This window comes from Passer montanus, unplaced genomic scaffold (assembly GCF_014805655.1).
Source record: "Passer montanus isolate IOZ18808 unplaced genomic scaffold, ASM1480565v1 scaffold53, whole genome shotgun sequence".
NCBI lineage: Eukaryota > Metazoa > Chordata > Aves > Passeriformes > Passeridae > Passer > Passer montanus.
The window spans coordinates 6858645-6884128 of NW_024370263.1; the positions used below are offsets into that span (position 1 = coordinate 6858645).

Consider the following 25484-nt stretch of genomic DNA (forward strand, 5'->3'; position numbering starts at 1 on the left):
GAGAATTAAACTCTACTTGCTGTGGTGTAGCACTGTATGGATATTAAAGGGCCAGAAGCTGAGGTAAGGATGTGAGGAGGGGCTGGAGGCAGCACCTGACTGCAGCCTCGACAGCTACTCCTGGGAGCCGTGGGAAATGGCAAAGCAAAATAGGTCAGGGTTCCCAGACAGGGACAAAATGGATTTCTTAAAGGTCTGCCACAAAAGCCAGGCTGGGACTGTGACCTTTACAGGGAGAGAGCGGGATGAGAGATGAGTCCTGACGGCTGCACACTCCCTCCCTCCACCCAGAGTGGCTGCCCAAGACCTGCCTCTCTCCCCAAATGGAGGACAGGGAGCAGTGCTGAAGGCATGCAAGATGCCACCACCAGCCACAGCATCCACAGGCCAACCCTATTCCAAGTGGGAGAGGTGCCCCCACCAAGAGAGACCCTTTGGCTGGACCATGTGCTACAGAGGGACACAGCAGGCTGCAGCACTGGTGGGAGGGTGGGTGGTGCTTCAGGAAGGTCCCATCCCTGCAGGTACCAGCTCTGTGCTGCAGACACCTGCCTGGTGAAGCCAAGGATGCCACACAGCACCCACTGCCACCACCTGGACAGACAGACACCTGCCTGGTGAAGCCAAGGATGCCACACAGCACCCAGCTGCCACCACCGGGGCACTGGGATGCTTCACCTGCCCGGGGAGAGCAGAGTCTCCCAGCCACAGGGCAGCTCTGCAAACCACTTTCAAAGAGACCACAGGAAGCTCAGCCCCATGGAAGGGGAAGCCCTGGAGCTGTTCCACGCAGCCAGCTCCACCTCCATCACCAGGTGGGAGTGTTGTACTCCCGGAGAGCCCCGGGCTGAGCTCAGCGCCCAGGGAGGTTGCAGAGAACAGCCCAGCAGTTTATTTCTCCTTCAGATCCCCGGTGCCGCTGCCAGGAATAAATGCATAAGGATTATCCTTCCCTGTCAGGAAGAGGGGGAGAGGGGACTCGCAGAGATCTGAGCGCATATGGCGCATGAATGAGCGGGGGATGGCTGACGGAGGTGGCCTCCTGCCAGGGGTGTGCAGGGTTTGGGGAAGGTTTCTCAGCTTTGCTTCTTGCAAAGTCCAGGCAGAGCCTTCCCTGCCATTTTTGGAACAACCAGAAAGAGAGAGATGGTGGATTGTGGTTGGTTGGGATTTTTTTTTTTTTTGCACAGCCTTTCCATACAAGTGTATTTAATTACCCTGAGAAGGCCTCCCAAAGACAGAGGGGAAAAGCATTAGGATATTCTGGCTGCATACAACTTCTCCCCTGCTCCACTGACGTTCCTGCAGGAGCAGTATCTGTTCCAGGCTCACTGCTTTCCCTCACTCGTGCTCCTGCAATGACAGCTCAGATGCACAGATGCACAAAACGTTCCTGGAGCATCCCAGACAGGTCCCCCTGCTCCAAAAACACTTCTTCCCAGATGTGCTAGCTCTGCTGGAGGACTGGGATGGGGAAGGCTCCAGCCAGAGAGGGAAGGAGGCCATAGTGGGGAGGTTATTTTTGCTACCATATAACTTTGCCACCATGTGCCAAAAATTAAAAAAAAAATAGAATAAAAGGAAGGGAGGGGACACTTTTACTGCCAACAGTCACTTTCACCTTCTTCCCCATTTAACAGAGAATTTTTGCGGGCAGGAAGAATCATAAAATTTGTTCCTAGGGAAGAAATAAAGCAACTGAGCAGCCAACAATAAAAACCCCATTTCCTCACGGAAAGACAGTTTGATTTTAAGGGCGAGGAGCATATGCTGCTCTTGTCAGCATCAGCTCCTCAGCATCCCTGAGTGGATCATCAGGCAGTGGATCATCAGAGCTCTCAGTCCTCCCAGCTGCCATGACAGGGACCTTCCCTGCCCTCCCCACTTGGGAAGCCCTGTTCCAGAGCAGGAAATTACTGTGGTGGGCATCTCTTTCCTCAAATGTGAGTGAAAAACACAGACCAGCAGCCAGGTGCCCTCTCCAGGTGGGAGAGGACACCAACATTCTGTCTGAGCTTCCTACGAGGGAGAGGGGAAGGGCTGCCTTCACCCAAAACCAGCAAGAGGAACCTCTGTGGTTTCCATCACTCCAGATGTTCCTCTGGGCCCCGTGAGCTGCACACAGGGCTGCTGCCTCACACCCCCAGCACAGCTGCTTCTGCTCAGACACCTCTGCAGATACACTGCAATACATGCAAAAAAAGGGTCCTTCGCGTTAATTAAACCGCGTTGTTTGAAAACAAAATGAAAATATTCCTGCTTTGTCTTGCAGGACAGAAAGGAACTGTGTTTGGTATGGGAAAATACAGATCTCACAGGGAAGAGCAAGTGTATGCTCATTCTAAGGAGCTTCAACAAGAGGTTTTGCTTCATTCCCAAATTCCTACTGTAGCTACAGCCCCTTGGGAAAAGCCATTCCTCTTGGGCAGTTTGGGATTAGCAGCCATCAGGGAGTTCAGAAACTCATCCCAAGCAAAGAAAATAAAACAACCAGACAAAAAGAGGCAGAGAAGTGATTTGCTTTAAAAAGTGAAAGCCCCTAAGTCTGTGGGTTTTTTCACAGATGTCCCTGAAGGTTTTGTCATATTAATCTCTTAATGGGTTTATGGTAATTATGTACAGGCCAACACTGAGTGGGCCATCCTTTTGCTGGGGAGTGCTCCTGTGCAGGGTAAAGCTGCAGCCAGGAGGATCAGATTCAAATCCCTGCTCAAGCACAGCCCTGAATGGAGCTGGATCAGATGCTGCTCAAGGCTGCAGAGCTGGGAAGCCCCAGAGAAAGGGGACTGGAGGCACTGGAAGGGCCATTTGGTCATTGCAGCACTGTTTAAACAACCCAGTACTGAATACTGGCAGCAACAACAGCACTGGGGAGAGACAATTGCTGGAAAGGAAAAAGAAAAGACCTTGTGCTACGCTGGGCTGTCCAGATGACTCGGACAACCCAGGCTGTGCTTCCAGCTCTGCTGCTCACCACCTGCATATCCACTGCCAAGGCACTGAGGACACGTCTTTCTCTCCTGTAGGTTCTCTGACATGCAAAGAGCTACGAGCTGGGTTTCCAAAGCTCTCTCCCTCATGGTGTGACTACAGCTCCAGACTGCAGGCACAGCAGGGACACAGATGATCCTGGGGCACTGGCACTGCCACTTCCCCTCTTGTGGCCACGCAGGGACAAGGACAGGGCTTGTGGCAGGATGCAGAAGCAAGGACACGTGTTCCCACCCAGACCACAGCCTCTTACCTGCTTCTTCTTCAGCTTGGAGATCTGCTGCTCCACCATGGTGATCTCGCGGTCCACGCGGTCCATGTTCTGGATGAGCTCCTCCTTGGAGAGGCGGGCGGGCAGCAGCTCCAGCTCGGCCTCGGCGTGGGCAGGGCTCACCGGCGACACGGGCTCCAGCTTGCCGGGCAGGCCACGATCCTGGGAAGCGTAAAACATCCGGATCATCTCCCTCCCAGGAAACTCTGGATCCTTCTCTCGTCCTCCCACAGCTCCCTGGCCCATTCCCAGCCTGCTGAGATGCACAGAACCCTCAGAAAAACCTGCTAGACGAGGGAGTACCAGCTGTCAGACCACATCACCACAGTGCTCCACAACCTCCAGCATCTCCAAAGAGATCCAGGTTGTTCTCCCAGGGACACAACAGCAGCTCTTGCTCCTGACAAAGCCTCAGAGGCTCACAGCACCCTGAGTGCTGCTCATGTTCTCACAGGATCAATAAACCCATCCATATTCAGGAGCTCCCAGCATCACTGCCCCTTCAGAGGGCTCAAGGCTACACCACCTTCTCTCAAGGCAAAAATGAGACACCACAGCCACGTCCTCCTCAGACAGCGCCACAGAGACAAGAGCAGCCTGAGCCATGCTGAAGGAGAAGGGGCTAGGAGGGCAGCCCTGGGAAGAAAGAAGGCTCCTAGCTCCTTCATGGCTGTCTTTCTCCATCTCTTCCCAAACCCTGGGGATATTCTGAGTGTTGGATGTTGAATGCATCCATCCAAATATGGAGAAAAAGGGGATAGGTGAGTCAAGATAAAAACAGACCAAACTGACATTTTTCAAATTCCAGGTGAAAAGGCTCTCAGCTCAACAAGACCCTTCAAGTCAGAGAGACTGGAGAGATCAGCAAAACCTCTGTGGCCATGACAGGGAGCAGAGCACACCAAAACATCCAGCTTTGCCCCCAGCAGGTAACACCTCTGCTGAGCCCAGTTTCTGGTGTGCCAGGAGCAGCCCACAGCCACGCTGCCTCTCCTGCCTCACCCTTCCCCTCTGCAGCCCCAGGCAAGCAGCCCACTCCTGCCCACCAGGGATGGACAAATCTGGGATGAGGCAGCTCTTGAACAGCCACTGGTCACACAGATGGGATCACAGCACACCCCCAGCCTTCCCTGACCCAGGACACTCCTCTCTGGCAGCCACCCAGCGCCTTAATTAAAAGTTTATCTATTCATTTGCTTAGTGAGAGGATGGATTTCTTTTCCTGGAGGGGGAGGAGAGGAGCAGTGGCTCCACTGGTAACCCTAAACCAGTGCTGGGCTGGGCAGGCAGCAGAGTGCAGCTGCTGGGAGGGGAGGGGAGGGATGGGGGAGGCAAACAAGGCAAGAAGTTCACACAGCTCTGCCACCTTCATTACAGCAGCCCTGTAGAAAGCCAGCACTGTTCTGTGCAGGGTGCAGCCTGCAGGCACCACCTTCCCACTGCTGCCATCAAGGGACAGAAGGCAAAGGGGCACCCCAAAACCCCCCTCTCACTGTCCTGCCCCAGCCCCATCCACCCCAGGAGCACCAAGGCACAGAAATGCTAAGTCTCACAGGGAAGAGCAACATTAGAAGAAGCAGCATCCATTAGAAGAACATTAAAGCTTTCTGGAGAATCCTGAAGAGAAGATACCTTCTTGTTTTACTTTCCCAGTATTAGACATCAAAAATGGTCAGCCTGCTGCCATGGGAAGGCTTTGTGTTCTCCACAAGTGGGTTTGTTTTTTTTTTTTTTGTGGTTTTGGGTTTTTTTTTTCAAGTCAAGAGGAGCAGGACAACCACAAGAAGCAAAAGATAAATTAGCTGTTCATGAAATCTTGCTCAGATTAAGGCACAGGAAGGGGAAGTGGCAGTGGCTCGTAGGTGGGTAGGTTTTTCTAAAGGAAAGGAAGCTACCTGCCAAAAATGCAGCAAAGAAAGGCTCCTCACTGTGCACATGAAACAAATGATACTTTCTCTCATCTGCCAATGTGCAGGACAGGACATCTTTAAACTCCTACTTGGAACAAAACACCTTGGAAACCTGGATCCTGATACATTTTTATGTTTTTACCTTGCGGAATCTGAAGCAAAAGAGCAGCAAAGCTGAGTAAGGGAAACAGCTGCAAGTCACAGCACAAACATCATCATCATCAGGTATTAGGAGATGATTACAGCAATAGAGAGAGGCAATGTCCTTGGACCTCACATACTGGGCACTGTCACATCACAAGCACCTCTCTAAATCAACAAAATGACAAGCAGCAAAAAGAAGGAAAAAACAAAACTAAAGGCAAAAAAAAATCTCGTCTGTGCAGTGCTGACATCTAAAATGAATTTATGCAAGGCATAAAGAAGCCTTTATAAACCACAAAAATGGCTTGAAAAGAGGTGTGCAAAGACCAGAGTCTGCTCAGAGCACGGGGGAGACCCCAATGGTCAGAGATATTTCAACTAATGCTCTGCTTCCCACAGCTCTCAACAAACCCTCAAAATACTTTCCCCTGCTCTAGACAGTGTCAAACCCTGAGCAAGTGCAGTGTGAAATGTGAAATTCTCCTTATTAACGTGAAGTCACAGACTTCCCAACCAGCAAGAGCTGGGAGAGGTGGAATAAATCTGCTGGAGGGAAGAAAACAATTACTGCATTACTCAAGTTGATATTTTCTCAGTAATTATACTGTTTCCATGTGATTTGTTTTTACACACGGCTAACAGCTACTGCAGCTCCTGTTTATCCCTGGCCTTGTTTTGTGATTTATATGATAACAAGGGTGGGTGTGAGGGGGGCAGAGGCTGCACAAACCTCCCCGCAGCAAGAGGAGGTGCTGGCACTGAAGAAAACAATTATCACCGAGGAGGTTGTCAAAGAGCAAGGCCAGACTTTGGGGTGGGTTTCTTCTACACGCTTAGGAATAAAAATTCCCAACACGGCTGATGGAGCAAGGCTGCTATTTGCTATAAAGCAGTGACTTTAAATACATGCAAGAAAGAGAGGAAGGAGAAGGATAGGACAACTGATGCCTTGAAAGCAAGTAAGTCTCCAGGTAAATCTGATGTCCCTGCCTTCAGACACACTAACACCTGGTCCACAAGAAAAAATTACACTGGGAACCCCAAGCGTGGTCCCATGACACACTGGAACCTGCACCAGCCCATCTCCACCTGCTTATTTTGCATTACTGACCCAGCCTGTGATATTCACAGAGAAGTCATGGAGGTGGAGGGATTTAAAAGGGCTTCTGTGCCCTGCTTCAGCTCAGCAGCTACAGCTGGGTGCAGCCCAGCTTCCTGAAGGGTCATTTTTCCAGCTGCTTCCCACCCTCAGGAGACAGCACATTGGTGGTTCCATTCCATCTGCACCTAACTCTCGCTGCAAAGTGCATTTTGACCTTGCTGATCCCTTGACTGCATCTTGAAACCCCCCCAGTGGAGCTTCCCAACCTGCAGAGCCCAGGAGGGCAGAGCTGCTTGCAGGACGAGCCTCAGGATGTCCAGCACGGCTCACGGTGTTTGCCCTACATCTCATCCTCACTGAGCCCAGGTCCCTCCCTGCCTCTCTAATCCAGATCATTAGTGATGTTCCCCCAAGCCCAGGACAGAGATTTAGGGATGCCAGCATCATCTCTTCCACAGTCTGTTCACTTTCTAATTATCAGCCAGCAGCAGCATTTCCTGCTGGAGCGCCAGGAGGGATTAAGAGGTGTTATCTGCAGCTCCTGCCCACTCACACTTCTCCTGTCCTCCCGGGCTGCAGGAGACTGCCAAAGCAGGGAGGACAGGCTGGGGCCACTCCATTTGTGCTCAAATTAATTCCCAAAAAAACCCCTCACATGTGATCAGGGGATCTCCTTGTGGGGATGCCTCCACCACCCGAGCCTCTCATGGCAGCACTGAGCCAGGGAACATTCCAGCACTCCACCAGCCAACACCTCTCCCAAAGCCCCATCCGTGTGGGGCTGTGCCACCCTGCAGAGCCAGCAGCTCATCCTCCCTGTCCAGGAGCCCAGGGATGAGCAGCATCACACTCTGAGCAGACACTGAGCCCCCAGGGCTTCCCACACTCCCTGGGATGAGAACCACGCAGGAAAGCAAAACCCCACTTCTCCATCAGTCAGGTTTTTAGGTAAAAACACCCATACAAAACCCCTAAGTGAGCCAAATACAGACCAAAGGAATTTGGTTTTTTAATTGGGGAAGTGTCCAACACATTCTGACATATCTTAAGCCCCAGGATGACAGCACTGACAGAGGGAAAAAGTTATGGAGCTGAAAATTAATGTCTCGTTTCCCCAGGGAGGTGCATGAGTACAAAAAGTCAGAGAGTCCGAGCAGTGAAAAGTACATGGAGTTACTGCAATTCTTTTGTTCGTGGCCATCTGCTGTGCTAAGGGCTCTTTCTGCAGCCTGGCCCTTCAAAGGAGGTTTTAATTCTCAAATATGGCTGGGATCTTGCTGGGCTGTGTCCCCACGTGCTCCCCAGGGATGCCAGCTGTGGGACCAAGGCATCATCCACCTCCTTCCTCCATCCCCACTCTCCATGGCATGTCTAAAACAGGGATTGCTTTCACTGGATGCAGCCCACTACGAGCTCTCATGGGAATTCATGAAGCTGGGGACCAAGGAGCTGTCTGAAGACAAAGCCACGTTTTTTTAAAATTTAATTTTATTTTTTTTTTAATAGATCTGACTTTACGAGCAGGCCCACGAAATTCCTTTCCTCCGTAATCCAGCTGAATTCCACGCAGACAGAGCAGAAAACATCCCAACAATTTCTAAAGCTTGCACGAAAGTAGGTCAAAAAACTTCCCCCAATGTTTCAACAGCTTGAAGCAATTTAATTGCAAAACCAGTACCAAATGCTGACCCCTCCCTCCCCGGCAGATTTATGAGGGTGGTAAAACCTTGCCAGCCTCAGTAAATGCAGTAACCAAAGCCTTGTATCTGGTCTCCCAAAAGTTGGTGGTGCTCTGAAGAGCTGTTCCGTGGTGTTCCAGGGAAGAGATGCTGCTCTGGATCTCAGCTCTGCAGAATTCTACAGCAGCACCAGCAGGCACACTCAGGGGCTCAGCCTAAAATAACGGGTCAAATTCGGAAATCCTGACTCAGGCAAACTCCCACGGCACCGAAGGCATTACCCGAAAGATGGATGCTGTGCCTTCCCTTTCCCTTTCCCTCCCCTTCCTGCGCCTCCCCATTAGTGGATAATAATTGCATTAAATGCGAGCGTTCCCCACTGACTTAGAGGAGTGATGAATTCTCACCTACCCATCTACTCATTACAACGAGGAGCTAATTGCTCCACCTCTCATTAAGAATTCCCCAACACTGCCTATTCTGCATCCCTGGATTTTCAGCTGGCCTTAAGTTTGTTCAAACAGTAACTGTCTGGACTGAAATTTTCCATGCTGAATATCAGCTTTAGGCATTTTTAGTCTTTTTTTTCTTTTTTTTTTTTCCCCTAAACAGGGAATTTCAGCCAAAACAACTCTGTCACTTCCAAGAACAAGTTTACAAGAAAATATGCCTTTCTGCAACATTCAGAAAGATTCTGGGAACTTTTTCTTTGAGCATCTTCAGTACAGTTGATACATCTGGTAAGACTCTCTGCCAGCGATTTGCCTTTTGTTAACACTGCAAAAATGTCCAAGCCAAAGGAAAAAAATTAATAAAAATCTCATCTTGGTGCTTGCCTTAGGGGAATGACTTGGAACGGAGCAGGCAGGCAGAGTGAGGTCCTGGTTCTGGGAAGCTGCAGGAAAGGAACTGCACTTCTACAAGGGGAAGGAAAAGGCTGAGATGGAAGAGATGCTGGCACGAGTGGAGCATTCCAGGCCAACAGCAGGGACCCAAAAAGAGCTGTGAATAAATGCATGGTTTGGGCAGGTACAGACAGCCCGAGCCCACCCAGCAGATGAGGAGGATGGAGCAGAGCAGCCAGGGCAGAGCCAGCCCCAGGCTGGGAGCAGAGGGGCAGCTCCAGCAAACACAGGGTCCTGCTGCTCCAGCAGACAAGGGCAGGACAAGTCAAACTCAAACCCTTCCACTCCTCCAGCTGCAACTTTAATGCTCTCTCTGTAATTTGTTCAGCCAGCAGCCACCCGTGCTGACACTGCACACACCAGCTCATTTTGAAACCTCTTAAAAAGGACCAAACTGCAAAAAAGCCTCTGATGACACGACGTGCCAAGGCAGGGAGGGAAATTTTTAATTGCCCAATTTGGCACTCAGCCAGGCAGTGGGGTCACCCCTGGATGTGGAATCACATTTTAAAGGCAATGGGGAGCTCATGGCAGAGCCTGGCTCCTCCTTGCTGGGGCTCAAACCTCCCCTGCACTCCCTGGGGTCAGCCCATTTCGGGCAGCTTCCACAGGAACCTCTGAATCATCACCAGAGCCTGTTTTTGCATTTCTGCTTGTGCCTGCTGCTCGGGGAGTTTCTTCAGGGAGGTGCCTGCCTGGGGGTGCAGGCACAATCCCCAAATCTCCTGCAGCAGCCTAGGAAGCACCTTGCCACCCAGCCCAACAAACCTCAGGGAATGAACACTCACTCCATGCCTTTCAAAGCTTTAGTCTCCCTTTTTTTTTTTTTTTTTTTCAGTATCACTCATCCTCTTCCAATTACCACATGCAGTAAAGCAAGTTCTGAGTCTTCCCAGCATGTCAACCAGGCACGGATGAAACATTAAGGTCCATCTTAATCCCAGCAGGCAAGTTCCCTCTGAGAGAAGGTGCTGGAACAGTCCCTGCCAAATCCCAGCTGTCCCTCAAGCAGGTAGAAAGTCCTCCAGGCCTAGATATTGTGTGAAAAGCAAGCTTAGGTGTTGTAAAAAAGACTTCTGCAGGATAAAAATCCCTTTTATACCAGTGAACAGCACAAATGCCATTGCACTGCTGGGACAGTGCCTGCATCCACACCCATCAGTCCTGCACACGTGGGAGCTGGGCACTACATCTGCTTACATCTGCTCTCTGCTGAGCATCCTGACAAAAACTACAACTTCACACCAACTGGAAAAGCCACATCAGCCAAAAAAGCAGGCAGGCAAACAGTGAGCAGGACTGCAGCATCATGTGCTGGAAACACAGGGACAGATCCTGAGCCAGGCTCAGCACCTGGGCTGGGACCCCAGAGCCCTGTGGGATGGCTGGGAAGGGCAGCACAGAGATCCACAGCTCAGACAGGGCAGCAAATCTGCTCCCAGGAGCTCCACAGCAGGGACAGGGCAGCAAATCTGCTCCCAGGAGCTCCACAGCACAGACAGGGCAGCAAATCTGCTCCCAGGAGCTCCACAGCAGGGACAGGGCAGCAAACCCCCTCCCCTGCTCCCAGGAGGGACTGCCAGGCTGCTCCCAGGTGGGCTGTGCCCAGGAAGCTCCAGCTCATTCACTGGGTGATGCCAGGTGCATCCTCCAGCACATGGGCAAAGATGGGAGGAGGAGGGAAAATCCACCACGGCAGCTTCTCCAAACCTCACTGATTTAAAAATAAAAAATTGAGGGGAAATGAAAAGACAAAAGCCCTTCTCAGCCTGGTGTTATCAAGCAGAGGAAATGAGACTTCTAAAGCTCCCATTCAGAGAGGAGTGGGGGAGAGAAATCCCACTCCAGACGCACTTGAACGAACAGCTTTTGAAATGGAAATGTTGCTCTTCAGAAACATTTAAATTTCCTCCTATTGCCAGGGAGGAGGCAGGAGGCTGAGGAGGAGCAGGGACTCCTCAGCCACACACATCCCAGCGGGATGCACACAGGGCAGCCCTGGGAAGCAGGGGTTTGTCTGGGAGTTAATCAGGATGGCACACAACATCAATATTGGGAATTTGGCTTGAAGGGGAATCAAATTTAGAGGGGAGGGAAGGGAATGATTGAAGACAGCTCTATTTAACCACTTCTGCTGCAAGTGAGATCACTTAAAGGCAGCTCACACTCCCTCCCTCTCTCACAACCATCCCCCAAAATTATTTTCTCCAAATCCCAGAGACTGAGCTGCCTACCGAGGAGGAGATTGACTGATGGAAAAAGGAAATGCAAACAAGATCTAAAATGGTTTGAGCAGCAGCTGAGCTGTGTTGTGGGACAACCCAGACCTCCTCTCGCATGCAAGAGCCATTGCACCAAGCCAAGGTTCCCAACAACTCTCCCAAGACTCACAGCACGGGATGAGGAGTCCAGGATGATGTCCTGGAGGATGTTCAGCCCCAGCAGCTCCCGCTCCAACTGTGTCAGCTCCCCAAACTGAAGTAACTGCTGCTAACGGAACCCAGCGGGCTGTGCCTGCCAGCTGCACGTCACCACCTCACTCCAGTGTCCTCAGGGCCACTGCTGCAGGGCCACCAACACCCTGGCTGAGCTCTCAGGTGTAGGAAGCACGACATCAAATACCTCTCAGCTGTAAAAACCATGTGGGACAACACCTCTGCTGCCTGAGGAAGCCACCAGCAGCCCCCAAGGCTGCACAAAGCACATCCAGTGACCATCCCAAAGACCCCACGAGCAGCTCTGGGATGATGTGGGACACAGCCCAGCACGGCCAGCACCCCGGCAGGCTCGGTGCTGACAGGAGCACGGGTGGTGCACAGCCCTGTCAGCTGCACCATCCCTCAGAGCCCGCTGTGCTCAATGCCTCATTGTTCTAAAAATTGTGCAGACACGTGGAAGGGGCTGCCTCCACACTGGCCGCCTGTTTGAGGAGCATTTTGGTTGCTTGAGGAGACATTTCCCTCGCTGCTCTGCCTGGTTTTCCATCAGGACGTGGCATGCTGGGGTGGCAGGTGGGGACAGTGGCAGCCACCCCCAGCCCATGGTGGGAGGAAGCAGAAAGAGCATCCCCCAGCACCAGGAAACACAGCAGGATCTGCTGCTGCAGATCTCAGCTGGCAGCCAAGCCCTGCACCTCAACAAGCCCAGGAAAACACACAACACAAACCTTACGTGGGAGTTTTGGGTTTATGCTGAGATTTTTTTTTTTGCCATAATAACCCTGCCCCTGTTCAGCAGCAGAGATGGGCTCAGGGTGCTGGGAGCATCAGGGTGTCTCAAATGTGTCACACCTCCAGCATCACTCAGCTGGAGTGTGTGACACATTTGACCATCAGGGTGCTGGGAGCATCAGGGTGTCTCAAATGTGTCACACCTCCAGCATCACTCAGCTCTGCCATCACAGCAATTCTGGCCATGGAAAAACCAAATACCAACAAGAGCATGGGACAGAGCAGCTCCCAGAGGCCTCAAGCAGAAACACCACTTCTACCTGGGAATGGCTGTGGGAGTTGCTCAAACCACAAACCTCTCCCAGCCTGTTCCTGCAGAAAACCATGAAGCACCTCTGCTTCCCCAGACCAGGGAATTACAGAGAAACCTGAACATCTCAGCTCCCACAGCAAGAATAAGCCCACAGTGAATTTGTTATTATCTGTTAGCAAAGCAGCAGCTTCCCACCAAGGCTGGAATTTCCATCTTGGTTTGGCAGGCACAGGGCTGTGAAATGATTACTGTGTTTACTTTTCCTTTGCTAACTATAAAATCCCATTCCACTGCCCTGCCAAGAATGACTGAAGCTAATAAAATTCAGGCATTTGGAAGAAAGCAATAATAAACCTCCCTTTTGGGGCCTTTATGATGAAATTTCCCCACTCCAATCAGCGATTATGCTGCATTCATGAACACTAGTGATGTCTCCAAGTGCACCCAGATTGACTCAAATCAATATTTAGCTTTGCTCGAGACTGGGAGTCTTTCTCCTTGTGGCAGCTGAAGGCAGAATCACTGAACAAGGCTAGAAGAAGCCTTTGAAAAAACAGCTTACAAGAATAGGAGGCAGCATATATAAATATATAGACATGTATTTGTATATATATATATAAAATGTAGGCTTTTCATTTACCTAAAACCTATAGAAAGTATACACACACGGTTTCACAGATTTACAAATCTCTCTCCAAATACATTGAAAGCCTTTCATAGAATGCACTGTATATCTTTATACACACATACCTGCCTATTCTGTAGGAGTTTTTAGTGTTTGAAAGCCTGCAACGTTCCTGTGTTTACATCTGCCACTCTGTCTGCTGCCGAGGCAGAAACACATTAGCTGCTGGGGGCAATCTGTTCTACATCATACCTGAGATGGCTGCATGAGATAAAATAACACAGAGCTGCAAACCAGCTCGAAATAAAAGCCTGTGCTTGGTTTGGTCACGTAACCACGTGTGACAGCTCGACCTGCACGAGGCAATGGCTCTTTTTTAGGCAGCCATGGGAACACCAGCGTCCAAAGTGGAGATCAGAAAGCAGAAAGGATCACTGCTGCTCCTCAGGGAACAGCACAGGAGAGAATCAGACCCTGTTGGGGCAGTGAGCAGAGCACGTTGCTCTAAGCCAAGCCTAGGAAGCATTACCATGCAGGCAGAGGAGGGGAGGCAGTGCCACGGCAGCAGAGAAATCCACTGTGGGCACATGCTGGAGCAGGATGCCACGGGCTCTGCAGCCCTGGAGAATCCCTCAGGATGCAGCAGAGGACTGGGAAACACCACAAGCAGTGCCCATCTCCTCCTCTCCTGCCTGGCACTGCCAGAGGACAGGGTGCTTCTTCCTCTCAGGAAAGGGTACCAGGTGCAGGATTAAGGCCAGATGAAGGCAAGCAGAACCTGGGCAGAACACTGGCACCTGCCAAAAATGCTCTGTCAGAGCTCTGGGATGAGCAAAGGGTAACTGGACAGACATCAGGACTGCAAGGAGGTGGTTCAGGTCATTTCATCCCACACTGCTTCTCTCCCCCACTAGTTCCTACTTTTGCTCCACCAAAGCTGGGGTAGGGCAGAGCTCATGAGCCAGCTCTGCTGCTGGGTAAAAGCCCATTTCCAAGGACAGAGGGAACAGGCTCCACTGTGCTCCCGCTCCTTATCCTCCTGGAAAAAGGTGCCAAGAATTAGAATTACATTTTTCGAGAGCAGCAGAACAAGCCAAGGGCCTGTCAGCTTGTCCTAAAACAACCCCTCTCTGCTCTCCGAGCACGCAGCCAGCATTCCTGACACACACCAGCATCCATGGCCCCCCGGCCCCCCCATGCAGCACGGGGCTGCGCAGCCAAAAAACCCTCAGTGTGCTCTGCCTAAAACACAGCCAAGGAGCTTTTCTGTTTAAAAAGCAAGTTTAGGTCCAAAAAGAAAGGAGGTTTTCAGCGAGTGATTTTAACTAGGCCTTTGGCACTCGACAGTTCCTCTCTTGTTATGGATGCTAAGGGTGTTGTTAGGAGATGAAGCTCCACGAAGCACGAACGTGAAGTCACAGAGCTTTAGCAAGGGCTGTTGCCATGTTCAATATGTTATTACAGCTCCATCACCACAGGCACAAAGAGCAGCACCTCATCTCTGCCAAATCCATCCCTGAAATCACTCCCCCACTCCATCCCCTCCAGCAGCAGCAGGCAAACACCACTGATTGCTGTTGCATCTCCTCCACAGCTTCCACCCCACGCTGGGAAGGAAGGTATCAGCATGAAATACCCTCCTCCTCAAAACACAGCACCCAGAATCAATCTGATGGGTGTCACAACTCACTGGCTTTCGTTGTGTGAGTCAGGACTGCTGATGGGCTGCACTTCCCAGACAAGGAGAAGTACAGTGCCAAAAATGTGCTTGGTGCTGTACGTCCACAGAGAAGTCACCCAAGTTGTTCCCAGGAAGACCCTTGGGTAGGCAGGGCATGCAGGATGCTGAACAAGGAGGGAGGAGCAGTTCAGCTGTGAGATGTACGTGCTTGCAAATTGGTAACAAGCTCCTGCTGCTTGGTCACCTGCACTAACTGGACAGATCCCAGGGTGTGCCTGGATCTGGTGGGAGCTGGAGCAGCGCTCCCTGCCCAGCAGCTCCCACACCCCCTCCCAGAACATGAGGGAAAAGAAAAAAAACAGATCAGGAAGAGACTGCAAGGAGGGGAAAAACCAGCTAGGATGTTCTTCTTGTTACCAGGACCAAACTCTTCCCTTGACTTTTATTCCAGGAGAGGAATTCTTTTTAACACAAATGAACACAACCACTTGAGCACAGGTGAAAATGGTGGTTGGCACACCCATCCTCATGCCCTGGAGACCAGCATCAGTTCCTGCCATACCAACACTATTTCCTAAATCCCACCTAAGGACTGACAAAGCAGCAAGCTAGCTCTCCTCCCTCCTGCATTTCCAGGACAAAACAGGGCACATTAGAATTCTTGCTACCAGATAAAACAGATACCTACAACTTGTACAAACACTTCCTAGATGGAGAAGAAAAGTCTCCATGAATGCACACAGCACACCCAGCTCAGCACACTGCCTCCTGCAAGCACAGAGCCAGAAAGATTTCTTCCAATTACAGGGGTGAGGCACACAAAGTCAGGGGACTTTCTTTCCCTCCAGCAGATCAGGTGAGATGCCGCACTGCGCGAGCCTTGTAATATTGACTGAGTGGAACAGAAAAGTCCAATTATGCAAATGATGAAGCAGGTTCCCAGAAGCAGCCAGCCTTATCACACCGTCCTTCGCCACCGCTGTGGCTTGAAAGGCAATTTAAAAGGTTGTTTGGGATGTCAATCACCACAAACGAGCTGAAGAAGTGTGACACAACCTCTGCTCGAGGCACCAGCAGTTCTCCTGTTGGTTTTCCAGCTGCACTGAGCCTTGGCCCTGCTCTCTGTGGCTCCAGGAGCACTGCAGGCTGGAGCAGACAGGGAAGGGGAGAGCCAGGCTGCAGGCAGCTCAGGGAAGGGTCCAAGGTTTTTACATCCTGCCTCTGGAATGTTTCTGCAGCCCACGAGGGCTTTTCCTGCCATACCCAAGTCTCTCAGACCACAGTCAGCTCTTTGGCCACAGGAGCTTCAGCTGGGAAATGGAATAAAACCAGTTGTCTTGCAATCATGGAGTTCCTTTCCCCCACCCCTCAGCCCAGGTCCAGATGGAGGAGCCAAACCTCTCTCAAGGACTATGCAACGCCCAAAAGCATCTGTTTTTCAAATGAAACCAGCACACATCCATGCACGGATGGAGATTCCAGATACAACACTCCTCAGGCTGTTCCCTTGGCTTCCACACTGGTGCATGGCACGGGCTGCTGACCACCCCCTGCAGCCATCCTGGCACAGTGGGCAATGCAATGGACTGCCAGGCATGCCACTCTGCTTGCACACCACAACAGTGTGTGCTCACACGCAGCTGAGCAGGGCTTGACACACTGACACTCATCCCATCCTCCCATGATTTGGAAATTATCTTCAGAGCAGGGAGGGGAAATCCAGCCAGAAGTGTTTGTGCTGTGGCAACGTGAACAACGCAAATATTTCAGCTTTTAAATATGTTTGGAATGACAGAGAATGCCAACACGTCCCTCATCTTCCCAGAAATAGCTTTGAATCATTGCTCCCCTAACGTAAATTCCCCACCCCACCAAATAGGTTTTTTTTTGCAACCAGATTTTTATCAGGCACAAGTCGACAGTGTGAGCAAGCACATGGCAGATGGGTGGGTGTCAAACACGTCACAGGAGGATCCTCCTGACTGCACAAGCCCAGCTCCACTCCAGCTGCTGGACTCAACAACCCCAGGCCACTCGGTCTCGAGGGTGCCCAGTCCCACTGGCTCAGCTTCACAGGGAGAGCCCAGGTACAAGGAGAGTTAACAAGAACTGCTGTGCTCTGCAGGGGAAGGAGGACAAAAGCAGGAAAGACGTAGGTGTGTTTGTACCCGCTGAAATTGTTTCATTTCACTGCTCAGATCTGAGGTTAGAGCTGCTTCTACAGAAGTCCACTCCTCCAAGAAGCGGTGGGGAGGCCACACAGCGTGTGGAGAACCCCACAGTCCTCAGGACAAGAAGTTCTTCTCATGGCAGAGTGTTTGAGGAATTTCATTTCCCACAGGGCTGGTCACGCCAAGCACTGCCACAGGTCTCTGCATCTCACTTGGGTTCCGGATAACTGGGATGGAGCTGGATGGAGCTGGGATGGATAACAGGGTGCTGGAAGCATTGCTGTGTCCCCTGGGCATTGGTGCTACCACAGCTCCACAGGATCCCTCTGTCCTGGCATCCTGCAGGGCTGCTTGGCAGCCAGATGTGGGCACAGCCACAGCTGGCCAAGGAATCATCTCCCCCTCTCCCAGCAGAGAAACCAGAGCCGCGCTGTCTCTAGTTCCCTGCTGCAGACATCCCACAAAGGCCCAAGAAACAAGCCCAGAGCTCTTTTGCTCAAGTGACAAACAACCTCCCGTGGGGAAGGGAGAGCCCTGAGAGATCCCCGCTGCACTCTCAGAGGCCATGGGAGGACACACACCCAGGGACGGCCGACGCTCACAGCGTGTTCCACTCTCCAGCCCCTGTGCGCCATTGTTCCACAGCAATAAATCACGGGGAGGCGCTGGAATTCCGGCCTGTTTCCTGCAGGAGGGAGCCTGGGGTGCCGGAAGCGAGCTGCTGCCTGGCTGTGCCTGCTGGTTCCCGGGTGAGCCCTGTGCTCACTCCCACGCAGCAGCACGGCTCTCCCGGCTCAGCGCAGCGCTGCGTGGCCGCCCCTCCGCTCCCTTCCCCCAGCCCTGGATTACTCAATTAGAGATTATGCTTTTGCCAGTTACCTCCAAGCCAACTGGGGCCTCTGCCAAGGTCAACACAAGTTCCAGCCAGTTTCATTAATAACTGCGAGACCAGCCCACTGGAAACTCTGAGAGGTTAATCCCAGCAACAGATCAATGTTCCCATAACAAAGCCACGGAGCAGAAATGCAACTGGTGATGTACCAGCCAGCCCAGCTATCTGTGCTGGGAGCTGTGGCACTGCTCCTCCAGCCCGTACCAGGGCAAACCCTGCTGCCAGGCACCTCCTGCTCCTCTCCCCTGCTGCATGTGTCCAGGGATGGAGCAGCTACCAGGGACCAAGGCTCTGGCCAGTGAAGGAGGAGGAGGCTGAGCTCCCGAAAGGCCTTTCTGCTGTCCTTGGTGCCCTGCCAGCCTGTGGCCAGGGCAGGAGCTAGCAGGCTGGCCAAGAGCCCTTTCCATCCCACAGCCTGTCTTCCAGGAGTTCATTGTAAATTGGGCTCTGGAACGGGCAGCCAGTGTGAAATTTGGCATGTACTCTGCTGGCTTCAATGCATCATTAAAAAGGCATTTCAAATGTGTTAATTCCTCCTTTTTCAATTAATTGCTTTTAAAGCTGCATTGATATGCATGAAAGCAAAATACCCTCTGCCCTAATTTCTGTTTTGCCATACCTATTTCCTGACCTTAGTGCTGTCTTTTCCAAGACTACCCCCCTACACACATACTTTTCTTATTCCATTTTTCAGTCTGTAACAAAACAAAAATGCTCATGCAGAAAGGGAAGAAATTAAAACCTTTGCACAATGTAAAGTAGAGTCCAATTCTTAACAACACATGGCTTCTTAATTGCCTTTTTCCATCCACAGTTGTTAATTATTTTACAAAAGAGGGAAGTGGCATTGTCCCTGTACAGATGGGGAAATCTGAGACAGAGAAAGGGGAAGAGACTTACCCAGTGACCAGCAGCCTGCCAGGGCAGATGGCAGCAAGGTTCAGGTTTCCTAAGCCTCCACCCAGCCCCATTCCCGTGGGATTACATGGTTCCCTGTCAGTGAATTCCTGCTGGAGCAATAGGCCACTCATAAGTGCAGCCAGCCAGCCCCTGCAAGGGGCCTAAATGCAGATCACAACTGACTCACATCCTATAGGAAGGAGCAGCAAACCACGTATGTGGTGGGAGAGCAGCCCTAAAAATGGGAAGAAGAACAGTGAATGCACAACAGGAATAAGCAGAGATGGCAGGGAAGAGGCAGGATGAAGCTCCAGCTCTGGAGAGGGGAGAGCAGGCACTGACTGACCAGATGTGCCATGCTCACCATCCCTGTGAGGCAGGATCACAGGCAGCACAGCTGTGCACATGTGTGCAGGGACAGGGACTGTGCACATCACCCTGGCCTGCTGTGGGGCTGTCTGCTTCACTCCTGGCTGCTGTTACCTGAGGGAGGTCCCTGACTTTACTGGAAAGAAAGCAGAAGCCACTGAGGGTCCTGGGAACCAGCTCCTGCCTCTCTGCCAAGAACACACCTGGCAAGGCCACATCGTAGCAGCTTTTCCAGTGAATCCCACACCCAGGCTTGCAGTGACTGAAAAAACAGCCCTGCTTTAGCTGTTCTGGTTATTGTCAGCCAGATAAAGAGAGAACCTTCCTGGGGAAAAGCATCAGCCCCAGCTGGCACAGAGGGCACGGGGTTTCATTTCTTCCCAGAGCCCTGCAGGCCATCCAGCAGCAGGAGCCCAGGACCACGGCACTGAAGCAAGATAACACACAACAGCAGGGAAAAAGATGTTGAAGTGGGGTAAAGCAGGCAAGAAAACAACTTTCTGCCTCCAGCTTGCAAAGAAACACCGGTGTTTGGGGATATGAGCAGTGTGAGGTTCACAAGGAAAGGTAATATCTTTTACTTATCCAAGTGAGATTTAGCTGAAAGCTGCTGCTTTTGAAAGGCACACTGCCCAAAAGTGTGTCTGTTTTCTGCAGGGAAAATGCACTGATCCAAGAGCTTCTCCTTACAGCCTTGCCTGGAGTGAGGTTGCAGTGATACTGAGCAGAGCTTAAGGGGCCCGGCTCTCCTCCTGTTTCGGAGAGGTGGATGAGGAACAAAGGACATGAGAAATCCCTTCTCTTCAGAGGACGAAAAACTCTGAAGCCTGTTAGCAGCAGTTGCCCCAACAATTGTCCTGTCTGTGTTCAGAGTATGGATTATGGCTCTAAACAAAGGCCTTGGAAATGTGCAGGAATGGTGCTGACTTCTCTCCCCTCAGCTGAAGGTTAGTAAATCCAGTTATCAGTGGTTATCAGGGATGTGCTAAACTTATATCCCATCACAGACCTGATTCTGCATCTCAGCTCAAGGGCTGCTCTGAAACCAGGAGAGACCAAGACGTATCCACTGCCTGAGAGCAACTTCCATTACATCCACATCCCCTGGGACAGCCAGGCTGGCGCCCAGAGCGTGTAACCAAACCCCTGCCCTTTTTATTGAGGGCTTTGTGAGGCTCAAACTGTGCAAAAAAGAGCTCAATCTGCAAAATCACCATGAAGAGCAGTGCTAGCACTATTACCCCAGTGAGTAAATCGAGCTCCTCCCCACGCAGTGACTGCAACAATGAGGAATGGGGTAACGGGTAAGGGAACAGCTCCTGGGATACTCTGTCCAAACAACCAGCAGTGTGTTTAGCAATACTGGCCTCACGTGGTGCTTCTCACCCAAAGAGCTCACCCAGCTGCCAGAGCTGCCCTAGATAAAGTATTGAGTGACTTCATCAGACACTGAGTCAGCAGCACAGACAGAACAGCAAATATTTCTCTCCAGCTCTGGTCACTGGGACACACGTCCTGCCACCATGTGTGTGCCACTGCTCCCTCAGCACAGAGACTCTCAGGAAGGTTTGATCATCTGTCCTGGGTGCTGAGCTCAGAGCCCAGGGCTGAACTCAGCTGGGGATGGCTTAGTGTGGGTGCAGGAGGAGGTTCTACCTGTGTCCCCAGCCCAGATCTGCCAGTGCCCAAAGGGCAGCCTCAGCTCTTTGCATTTCCCCTGGACCCAGAGCAGCTCCTCCAGCATGCTGAGGCTCAGAGCAATGCACACACTGGCTTCAGGAGCTTTTCCACCACCTAAATGTCCACCACCAGCAGTTTGCAGACTCCTCTGAGGACAACTGCTCAGGACTAACACCAGAAGACTGCTATCAACCCAATTTCCCAAGCTGCAAAGGCTGATATATCCTGTGTCCCAGACCTGCCTTCTCTCACAGCCACTTGAACAGCACTGAGATCATCCAGTCTGGCAGTGAGCTCCATCAAACCCACTCTGGAAGCAGCTCCTGCTAGTTTAGAGCACCTAATCCCAGCTCCACTCAGGCTCTCACCAGTCAAGGACACCACATTTTCTTCTTCCTTCCAGACTGTAAAATTACAAATGGCTCCACTACAAGCATAATCTTGTCTTGCTGAATTGCATCTCAGCTCTCTCTCTCTTTCATTAACCAATGTTTTAAGTCCCATAAAATGCCTGTACTTCTTGGAAACATGTCATAGACTGAGAAGCATCCCCTAAACTGATGAACTAACTCCTCAAGAGCAGCTCTGCCTGTTAGAACAAATAGTTGAGATAATCCATGGTTTTCTGGTGAGAGGCAGAACAAAACTGCTGGTGAGAATACTGTGAGTACAGAAAAGTCATCCTGGTATCCTCATATCTCTGGAGAGGGCTATTTTTTGTTTTGGACAACAGTGCATCAGCCATCCAAACAACATCCCCTGAGGATGCTTCAGAGCCTTCAGGCCTCCCTTGGCATCTGAACTACTCCAAAGTTAAAATACCCTTCCCACTAAAGAGAGGTCAGAGGGATCAGAGTAAAGCCCAGCAGTATTGTATGGATTAAAAAATGTCGGAATATCCCAACTCTTCCCAAGGAAGAGCTTTCTTGTCTGTGTTATTTCAATCAGCTCCCACAGGGATACAACAAACCATCCCCATCTTCCTGGTTACGAATGTCACTTCCCTTTCAGTTCACTGAGGGCTTGGGCAGTTCCCAAGCCCAGCCTGCAGAGCTGCACCAAGCATCAGAGCCCCCAGCACATTTATCCAGCAAGACTTTCCTGCCAACCAGGAGCATGTCTAAACTGGAGGTAAAATAAAATACAATTTTACCCCAAGAGAAGATGAAAGTAAATCCAAACAGGCAAACAAGCAAGGGATTTCTCTTTGCAACATTTATTCCATGCACAGAGGGGACAATTCTAAGTAAACGATTTGCTTTGTTAAATGAGACTGGGACAAGAGAGGCTTTCCTGGGGAAGATTATATTAAAGAACCACCAGAAACCGACTGCAGCCCTTCAAACACCAATATTAAATAAAGAGATGTGATAAATGAGAAGCGTCAAGTAAAAATCAAATCAAGGCAGCGTATCCAGAAAAGCCAGACATGACCATCCTTAATTCAGCCTACAGGAGCTTCCAAGTTGTTCTGGTGAATCTAACAGCCCAGTAAGAAGAGCCCAGCACTGTAACAGTTATGGGGAAAGCTGACATGCTTCCATTCCCCCAGAGAGCTCACCCCACCTCAGGGAAAACCATCCGGTACCTCCAAGCACTGCTCGATGCATTGGGAGCCACAACCTGCACCGAACTCAGCAGCAGCTCAGAGCCTCAAAGGCAGCTCCACACAAGCCCAAAATGCAGATTCCCCACGCCCAGCTGTGGCACAGCCCCCTTACCTTTGAGAGGTCCTCAGTGCCACCCTGCTGGCTCTGGTTGAGGAGAGGCGAGTGCCTCATCAGGGGGTCCTGCAGCAGCTCCAGCCGTGGCCTCTTGCTTTCAATGAACTCCAAGTCCGATGGCTTGGTCAGGTCAGAGAGATAGGAATGGCCCTCGGCTCTCAGGTGCAGCTCCTGAGATCTGGGGACAATAAGAAAGGAGCCTTTAGAAAAGAAACAACCTCTGCTCTCCCCTGCTCCACGACTGCAAACCACTCGAGGAGGACAGGGCTCAGTTTTCCAGAAGGATCCACGTGGGGAGGCCAGGTGGCCCTGCACTCCCACATCTCAGGTCCCTGCAGACCCACAGGCACAGCCCCAGAGCTCGGCTGCTGGCCATGGTGCATGTGCTGGAGCAGCACCACCAGCCCCCTCCAAGGACAAGGGGCCACCCTGCTGTCCCCCTCCCCAGCACTGCTGTGTCACCTGGAGAGCCCTGCTGTCACCTCCTGTGCCACCAATGCGGTGGTGGCTGTCCCTGCACTGGGACAAAGCGAGTGAGGCTGCAGGTCTGAGCCTTCCCTGTCATACACATGGGTTGGGCTGGTCACAAAAAGGCAAAGCTTGGCAAATCCTCAATTCTACCCCATAAATCCTCCCCTGCCTCCAAGACCAGGCAGAGCCCCCTTCTGCCACATTTGGCTTGTTTAGTCAAAGGTACCTGCCTCATTTAGTGTCTTCTGTAGGAATACCAAAGATTAGATGTTGGAGAAAAAAATGCCTACTCCTCCGTGGCTAGACAGCAGGGATTTATTTTTCCAGGATGGGGGAGGAAAGAAACCAGCCACATGTAGTTGCACGTCTCTGACACAGAGCTGGCAGGCTGTACAGGCACATTATCCAGTGCTAACTGCACCAACGAGTCACATCGAGCTCAAACAAATGCCTTTTACCTGTTAAATATGATACTGTGGGTAATACCTGCAGAGTGGGCTTGGTTTTGGTTTTTTTAAACAAATGTTGAACTTTTTTTGTACTTCTGTCTTCCTCGGCAGGATTCTCTTGTGGGGATTGTAAAGGGATCCTACAAAAACACATTAAACCTTTAACTATGCCCTGGGATCAGCTTTGCTGCAGCAGCTCCAAGGGTGTGTTTTTAACACTTCAGGCAGAAATGTCCCCTAAAAAAACTAAAATGAAGCACAGGAGATTCAAAGCTTGTGAAAAAACATGGGTTTTTTTTCTTTTCGTCTTAAACAAGATTGTTGCAATTCTCCTGAGCTGGTAAAGTGTCTTCCCCAGTTACCAAACTCTAACAAACTTAACAGTCTTTGGAGCTGCATGAAGAGGAGGGAGAGAGAGCAAGCCTTGGAGACAGGGGGCCTTGCTTGCCCCCCACCCACAAACTGCAACTGCTGACATGAAAAATCTCAGGGAAGATGGCACAAAGGGAAGGACCCAGAGTGCCCTGAAGCCAGCAGCTGTAATGGCCCTGGCTCACTTCCAGGGAGAGGATTTTGTAGAAATCCACGCTCTCAGAGCCGCCACCCTGAGCCCTCCCCTGCAGCAGCATGGCCACCTCAACCCAGCCCCAGGGAATCAAGATAAAACTGGGAGGGTTATTTTTTAATTAAACATCAACAGCAGGCACAAAGCACATGCATGCCAAGCTCTGCTGCTGCGGGTTTGGCGTTGGGATCGGGCAGCAGCTTTGCTGCTGACACACAAAAACAGAATCTGGCTCATCCTCTTCCTCCTCCACAGCAAAAAGGGGACAGGGCAATGGGGAGGCTCCAGCACTGCCTTTGGTGCTCCAACATCCCAGACAGAACGTTCAGCTCACACAGCAAACCCTGCAGAGCTGAACAGCCCTGAGATCTGGCACTGAAGCACAGCTCGCGTCACCTGCAAACACTTCCGTGCTGAAGGAGCCTCAGCTTTTCCCAGCAAGCCCAGAAATCTCTCCTGGCACCTCTCAGGTTTTCTGCTGCCCAGACCCAGCCCTTCATGCAATCCCTGCCTGCCCACAGCTGCATGCCAGCATTTCAGGCTCTGCTGTAAAACCCACGAACAATAAGCAACTGTTGAGCTGGGCAGGTGCTAAAATATTCCAACACCCAAGGCCCTGCTCTACTGAGGCAATTAAAAATCAGATGTATTTATTTTCCCTTCTTCCCCCTTTTTAAGGCCATATTACCAAGAAGCTGCTAATTGACAAAGGATGGCTCCAAGACCTCTGCAGTTGTCAGGAACTCGACACAACTGCTGCACTCAGAAAAAAACCAAGGATTCTGAAGATAAGAGCACCACAGAGCTTTACAAAGGCAGTTACTCACAGCGAGGCAGGGGCCACGCCAGGGAAAGCAGCTGCAATGTTATAAGGTGCTATTTTATTTCCATTTCCACATCCACTGGAACAGCTATTAACTTTATCCACTGGAATTTCCAGCCGCTCCCGAGATTACTTTGCCCAACACAACCCGCTCAGCCTGTCCTGGCTGCAAACACAAATGCTTTTTCTTGATGCCTTCACACCTTTCACTCCTCACATCCACACCTGCAGCAAGCTCTTTACAACAGACTTTTATACAGCAAAGATGCTGCTGTTAGTGTAAAAAAATGACTCTGCCTGAAAAACCCTCCTGTTACACCGAGTTTGGGGTTTGCTGCATTTCCCAAATAGTTCCCACCCATCTGGTTTATTCCAGAGATTCCTACTTTGCTGAAGGGAAAGAGTGTTTTTAATTGCATGTGAGTTGTGCATAATTAAACAAAGCAAAGCAAATGCCAGCATTAATTATGAAGTGGGACAGGTTAGTCTTCACCTGAGTCCTTCACCACAAACACTGAATACTTCAGAGAAGCAGAGCAGCCCGAGACGTGCTGACACACAAGGCTGGGTGCCCAGGGTTTGCCCAACTTCCAACCACCCCCACACATCCCTGCTCAGGGTAGGGCCAGGTCCAGGAGACCAAGATAAC

General features: G+C 51.1%; 1 protein-coding gene across 12 annotated transcripts in view; it reads right to left on the reverse strand.

Annotated features, from left to right (window-relative positions):
* NCOR2 (nuclear receptor corepressor 2) overlaps positions 1-25484 on the reverse strand; it is a 226887-nt gene that overhangs the window by 110898 nt on the left and 90505 nt on the right. For all 12 annotated transcript variants that reach the window (XM_039724633.1, XM_039724632.1, XM_039724631.1 and 9 more), the window contains exons 4-5: positions 22525-22705; positions 3245-3424 (exon numbers count right to left, since the gene is read on the reverse strand). In XM_039724633.1, coding sequence (XP_039580567.1) covers positions 3245-3424; positions 22525-22705 — 361 coding nt within the window. The remainder of the gene's footprint in view (positions 1-3244; positions 3425-22524; positions 22706-25484) is intronic.